This window comes from Phaethon lepturus, unplaced genomic scaffold, assembly GCF_000687285.1.
Source record: "Phaethon lepturus isolate BGI_N335 unplaced genomic scaffold, ASM68728v1 scaffold14877, whole genome shotgun sequence".
In the NCBI taxonomy this organism is placed as follows: domain Eukaryota; kingdom Metazoa; phylum Chordata; class Aves; order Phaethontiformes; family Phaethontidae; genus Phaethon; species Phaethon lepturus.
In genome coordinates this window covers 34707-41566 of record NW_010554156.1, presented here as the reverse complement: position 1 = coordinate 41566, position 6860 = coordinate 34707, and the positions used below count along the sequence as shown (strand labels likewise).

The 6860-nt window shown below is 38.3% G+C and overlaps 1 protein-coding gene across 2 annotated transcripts in view; it reads left to right on the top strand.

The window, feature by feature from the left end:
• SKP2 (S-phase kinase-associated protein 2, E3 ubiquitin protein ligase) overlaps positions 1–6461 on the top strand; it is a 10581-nt gene extending 4120 nt beyond the window's left edge. The window contains exons 4-8 of one of the 2 annotated variants that reach the window (XM_010291755.1): positions 251–349; positions 1861–1988; positions 4034–4085; positions 4796–4903; positions 6101–6461. In XM_010291755.1, coding sequence (XP_010290057.1) covers positions 251–349; positions 1861–1988; positions 4034–4085; positions 4796–4903; positions 6101–6314 — 601 coding nt within the window. In that variant the 3' untranslated portion in view covers positions 6315–6461. The remainder of the gene's footprint in view (positions 1–250; positions 350–1860; positions 1989–4033; positions 4086–4795; positions 4904–6100) is intronic. The other variant, XM_010291756.1, reaches the window with a different exon arrangement.
• Positions 6462–6860: the final 399 nt, after the last annotated feature.

Genomic DNA, 6860 nt, shown 5'->3' with positions numbered 1-6860 from the left:
TATCTGGCTTTCCTGACAAGCCTGCATAAATAGGCAAGTATCCCTACTGAAATTGTGCCATGATGCAGCAAATACGGAGTTGAGATCCTTAATGACTCTTAGGTTGGTCAGTTTAGTAAAGATGCAGTGCCACATGTTCAACACAATTCTGTGCCTGGAATCTTGGCTCTTAAAAATAATCACACATCCTAGCAATGCAAGTAATGTTCCAATATTTAAATTTTATTGGACTTTTTTCTCTTCTCTACAGGAGCATTGCTAAGAATACCAGTTTGAGGCGACTAAATCTCTGTGGATGCTCAGGGTTTTCTGCAGAAGCCTTGGAGCTGATGTTGAGAAGCTGTTCTATGTAAGACAAAAAAAGTATTTGCTATTCCTGCTTACTGCTCTTCCTGAGAAAAAGGATTTTTTTTATATTTTTTCCATAGACATGCCAATTGCACTTGTCTCTAATTTTTTTTATGAGTCTGTTTTGTTCCTAAATGACTAACAGTTGATTATTAGCTGAATAGTCAGTTTCTTTCCATCAAGCTATTTTCTTCTTTAATGGCAAAGATGTACTTCAGTAGTTTTTCATAGGTTTCCTTAATCATACTTAAAGGAAGCCTTGCTGGTGGGTAAACCCAATTTATGTTCCTTTGATTATCATGTAAATTTGATTTTTGTTAATGAAAGCAGTTGTGTGCCTCACAAAGTGAAACTGTGTTTTGAAACTGAAAAGTGGAGTCCCAGAGCTCCCTTTGCAATCAGAGTACAGCGTGAATGGCAGAAAACATTGTGCCTTTAATGGTAGAATAATCCTTCAGTAAGCTTCTACTTTATGAAGCACTGAGAGATTGACAATTCCAGTGATTAAACCATCTGCTGGCAGGAAGCCACTGAACTGAGCCCCAGTCAGTCTGGGGTTTATATCCTCATCTTTCTGTTGACTTCCTGTGAGATGCTGGACAATCTACTTAATTTTTGGTTCTGCAAAAGTATGTTTTTAATCAAACAGCAAGTTAGTGGACAGACAAAGCCTTAATCTTTTTTGCCTTTCATGGGTAGATAATGTTTTCTATTGCTTGGTCTGATTACTTGGATCATGAGCTCTTTAGAGCATGCAGTCTGTACAGTGTACAGTGAATAGCAGATGGCAAACCTGAGCCTAGGCATGCTAGTGGCAATTTAACTGTTGTTTTCATTTACATACAGATTGTCAGCTAAATCCTCTAGTTGTGCTGCTTACTGTGTCTCTGATTATATCTGTAACACCTGCACACAGAACAAATACTCTATCCCAGCCCTGAATGGTGATTTAAAGCAGGTAATAAAGCATGTAAAGAAAGTTAAGGTCAGAGCGTGGCCAATGCTTATGTAAAACTATGGAGTATTCTATGCTAATTAGGATTAATTGGTCATCTGACCAATACTAATAATGGATAGCCTTTTCCTCTCAATGTGGACATCTGTTCAGTAGTAACAGGTTGAGATCACAAAATCAGAAGCAAGATGAAAAGACAGTGCCTTCCCATGGCAGTCCCCAGAGAGAATCATTTCACTTCCTAAGATAGTATTGAATCATTCCAGTTGGAAGTGGCCCTGGGGAAGTCACTTAGACCCTGCTCTGGGCAAGGGGTTAAAATTCAGCACTGGGTAGGTTGATGAGGACTCTCTGTGGTTGGATCTTTAAAGCCTCGCTGGATAATCTGCTTCAGTGCTTAATATTGTCATAGCAAACTTTGTAGTCATAAATACAAGAAGTTGGTAGTAGGTGTCTTACAAGTTTTTGCCTTAAAAGTATCAACTGTAATAGATAATATCAGAACTTGTTGTATTTCAGTCATTCTTCCAAACAACTCTTTGTTCATTTGTGTGTAGGTTGGAGGAGCTGAACTTGTCCTGGTGTGACTTCACAGCCACCCATGTCAAAAAAGCAGTCAATCATGTAACTTCAAAACTAACCCAATTAAATTTAAGTGGATACAGACAGAATCTACAAATGTCAGGTAAACAGCAGCATGGTAAACCTTTACCCCACCATGGGATAAAGCAGTAGACTTTGTATTTTCTTCTGGTTGGCATCTGCTGTGTGTAAAGAAAAATCATGCACTAACACTGATTTTTGTGTTCTGTATAACTTGATGTTCTTGCTGCCAGAGAATCTTACTCATGTCTCTGGCTTGCCATGAGGGGTGAGATAATTTGTCTTCTGAATTCAAAAAATAAGCAAGTGAAAGCTCATTTCATCTTCAATTGAAAGGTATAGCCCTTACTTCTGAAGTAAGTCATGGAAGCAGGATACACATGTTCCACTATGAATTAACCTTCATGAACTATGAATTAGCCTTCCAGATACGTGGAGCTTTCTTAAGGCTTCTGCTGTTGTGGCTGTTGAAGGCATCTTCCAAAAGAGAGCAGTCATAGTAACTACTTGAGTGTCAGCCTGACATGATATTCTACAGATACCAGTTAATGTGGATGTCAAATAAACTCAGTAATCAACATGAACTATTTCCTTGCCAGTAGTTGTAGGAGAGAAAGTTGGGTAAAGTTGCAGGGTAATAGAAAATGCAGAGAAATCTGGATTTGTGGGAGAGGACGCAACAAAATGGAGAAGAGCATAGATAAGGGGTGAAGTGGCTTCGGTGGTAAAGAGCAATTTTCTCAATGAGCAAATGTGACGATAGGGCATTGGCTGACAAGCAGGTAGGTGACACACAGGCTGTGGCCTCTCTTATTTGCTGTTTAAATGTCACCTTTCCTATGAAGAAAGGTTGAGAGAGTTGGGATTGTTCAGCCTGGAGAAGAGAAGGTTCCAAGGAGAGCTTATTGCAGCCTGCCAGTAAGTAAAGGGGGCCTATAAGAAAGATGGGGACAGACTTTTTAGTAGAGCCTGTTGCAATAGGACAAGGGGTAATGGTTTTAAACTAAAAGAAGGCAGATTTAGACTAGATGTAAGGAATAAATTTTTCACAGTGAAGGTAGTGAAACACTGGCCCAGGTTGCCCAGAGAGGTGGCAAATGCCCCATCCCTGCAAACGTTCTAGGTCAGGTTGGACGGGGCTCTGAGCAGCCTGATTGAGTTGAAGCTGTCCCTGCTCATTGCAGGGGGGTTGGACTAGGTGGCCTTTAAAGGTCCCTTCCAACCTGAACTATTCTGTGATTCTATGCATTCCCTTGTGGGGAAATGCACCAGTCTTTTTATCTCAGCCCAAAACCCATAAACAATCATGCTACATAATCACCTCCAAATCAGGAATTTGAACCTTGTGTTGATCTGACCATTAGACACAACGCGTGGAGCTCTTCTGTTTGCAAAACATTTTCTATGAGTAATTTTACTCTGTTTCAATGTAGTTTATAAGACATAAAATTTGCTAATAGTTCACTAATAGTCATAATTTAGATATTGTTTTCTTTAGTTTTTGCATGTGAGTTCTGAAATAGCAAAATACTCTTGCATTAGCACCTTGCTAATAAATAGTAGCCTTTTACGTGGTATCTGAGCCACAGGTGAGTCTATGCTCTTTGCAGATAATGCAAAAATGGTCATAAGAATTTACAGTTTAAATCAGGAAAGCCGTAGTTTCCTGTCATGAGGAAAGAACATTCTGTGGGTAAAAATGGAGAGGCCTAAAGAACTTGATGCTGTGAAAGGGTATTTAATGTGTAGAAAACTTTTAGTGTTTTTCCACTACGTGTAAGAATTTCAGGCATCTCACCATTACTGTGTCTCGGTAGATTTCTACAGCAATATCATTTGAATTCCTCACTTGTTGAGTTACTGGCGCAGTTGACTTTTAGGGACACTTCTTTGGACTAAATGGATCTGTTTTGTTGAGAATTAAAAAAAGTACCTGTAAAGTATCTTGACAGGCAGACTATATGCTGTAAGTCTTAAGCATATGTCTTTTTAACAAAAAGTTGTGTTTCAGTTGTGGGGTTCCAGTAGAGAAGGTACAAATGAACATGTAGGGAAGTGAGTAGGCTCTATAAAGCAAGTTCATTGTCTTACTGAAAGAGGGACTGACTATGTGTGATTTCTTTTCAGATGTTAAAACACTGGTGGAAAGATGTCCTCTTCTTGTCCATTTAGATCTAAGGTAAGAAGGCCTGTGCAGCTAGTCCTTAAGTCCTGTTGGTTCAGGGGATTGGCAATTCTATTGTGGTGCAGTAATTATATAGCAATAATGCATGATTGTGTAGGATGGTACAACCAGAAAATACTTTCTGTGCTAAACCTACAAAAGATTTGCTTTCTGGCATGACCTAATCTGGTGCAGGTAACTAACTTGAAGATTTCTTTGTTATCTCAGCATAAATGTTACATACATATAGGATTTGCTAATTAACAAGTGATTGTAGTCAACTGATAGAGTGGAAGGAAGCACTTCGATGCATACAGTTTATGAGCATCTCTAGCATCCTAGAGAGGGTTTAGTTCAGCTCTGATATAAACTTGTTGTTTGGTTATAGAACTGTTAAAAAAAAAAAAGCGTATTTTGGTTTTGACCTAGTCAATTAAAATATTTTTAAATATCAGTGTGTAAAGTAATTGTCATTTCATGGCATGAGTTTTGCTGCAGAATATCTACCTGCAAAGAAGCTTCTGCTTTACTTGCCCTTCAGTGACAAACAAAATCGCGCCTCTACAACACACTAGAAATGGCTTACCTCCATATTGAGTAAAAAAAAAATACTTCAGTGGTAGAAAAAAGTGATATTCATTAAATTTATCAGCCTGAATTTTGGAAATACAAAATTTACTGCAGCTTTATACCTAAATCTCTATTTCATGTGCTCTCATGTACAGTGACAGCATGATGTTGAAGCCTGAGTGCTTCCAGTATTTTCATAAACTCCTCTTTCTACAACATCTGTGTCTTAGCCGATGTTATCAGATATCACCTGCTGCCTTAGTGTAAGTAATCTTTAAATGGCTTTATTTGCTATTCATAGAGGATAAGGTAATTTAAACTTGCTTTATTTTAGGTTTAGAATTGCAAGTACTGTTTTGAAAAACTTACTGGTATAAGGAATTAGGAATAAGGAACTGAGATAAAAAAGGGTACATGCCCTAGCAGTCAGGTTAGAGAATCCAAGTTGGAATCAAAGTTACCTGAGATGATCCTTCCTTGATGTCAGGCTGTATTCATGGAACTTGCTGCTCAGTGCATGCATCATGTCTTCCCTTAATGGCATTATACCACTGGTACTCATCACTGTGAAGTACAGGTGGGGGTTCCAGTCCTGCCAATGACCAGTATTGGTGTCAATATTAGGTTTTCAATTACTCAACAAGGAAGGTATAGTCTTTTGGAAAAGTTAACAGAGTTGACAGTACTTGCTGACTAGTTAATCTGTTCATATTCCTTTGCTTTTGTGTGCACCTGTATCACTTGTTGGTTGCCACTGAAACACAGCTTAGACTTATTGCGTGTGGATTTTTTCTGCCTTTTATTAGTACAGTAGCTATCTGTCTTAATCCTCCCAGGAAGGATGTCAGTTGTAAGGAAATAATAAACAAGAAAAAGGTTGTGAGAGGAACAGGACTATCAAAACAGGAATCTGAAGAAGCTTTTCTGTAGCAATGTGTGCTGTCATGATGATAGCTTGTGTGTTTCTGCCTCTTGATTTTGCCCAATACTGGCTTATAGATACACAGTTCACATGATGACTGGGCCAATATGAAGCAATCAAGAAGTCAGAGCTGGCTGCTCACCAAAGTATGTAACCAATTGAAGACTGATAGTACCTAAGGGCTTGTGTCCGCTGAGCCACATCATGAAACTTAATCTGGGGCAACTCCTTCCACTTGTATTTAAATCCAGGGAAGTGAAATGGGAGGACCCAGTTTGTTTTCACTCTGTGAGATAGAAGAGAGAGACAACAGCAAAAAGCAATTTATTCAGCTGGTTTCCTGAATTATCAGTACAGAGAACTAGTTTCAAGTAAATATATGCTTTTAAAAAGTAGGAAGGGGAATTTAGTTTAAGTAGTTACCTTACTTCTAAAAAAGTATTAGAAATGCTGTTATCTAGTTTGGGTACAGACAGGAAAAAAAAAAAACAAACCAGCTTTCCGGTTCATGATTAATTTCGTATCTTTCTCTTTCTAGAGCACTTGGTGAAATTCCAACATTAAAGACTCTTCAGGTATTTGGAATAGTGACCGATAGCTCCCTAGAGCTCCTCAAGGACACGCTTCCTGTCATAAACATTAATTGTTCACACTTTACAAGTATTGCGAGGCCAACTATTGACAGTAGAAAGAACAATGAGATCTGGGGCATCAAATGCAGATTGACGCTGAGAAATCATAGTGACTTATGAACATGCACTTGATGTGATGGACACACTGTGTGTAGTGAAGCTCCTTAAGAAGCAAGAATGCTGGAGCACCTTTAATCATAGTACTGTTACTGTAAAAAGCATTCTAACTTGGTCTTATGCCTTAATGTAGTTTCATAAATATTTTTACTTTTTTACTTCAAGCCTTTAGAAATATGATGATCTATGAGCAACTGTACCATTTTTCATTATGTCGTCTTTTTTACAGGAAAGGTTTTTGAAAAATATGCATGAATAGAAAACAATCATTGTAATTCAACAATGACAGCCTCTGGCAACTGTTGCAGGTTCTTATGCAGCTTTTGTTGCTCTAAGGTGTTCTAAAGGTTGTTTCTGGTTAACTATTCCAGCTCTAGAACTCATAAAACAGTTTGCAGAGATGCTAGATATCTTAAGGCTTATTAAGGAATTGTCTTTGAGTTTGCAGAACTCAAAATGAGTAACGGTGTTAAACCTATTCAAATCCTTAATTGAACAAGGTTACAGTAGGATGTGAAGCTACCTACTGTTTGAGAGGGACTGAGGACT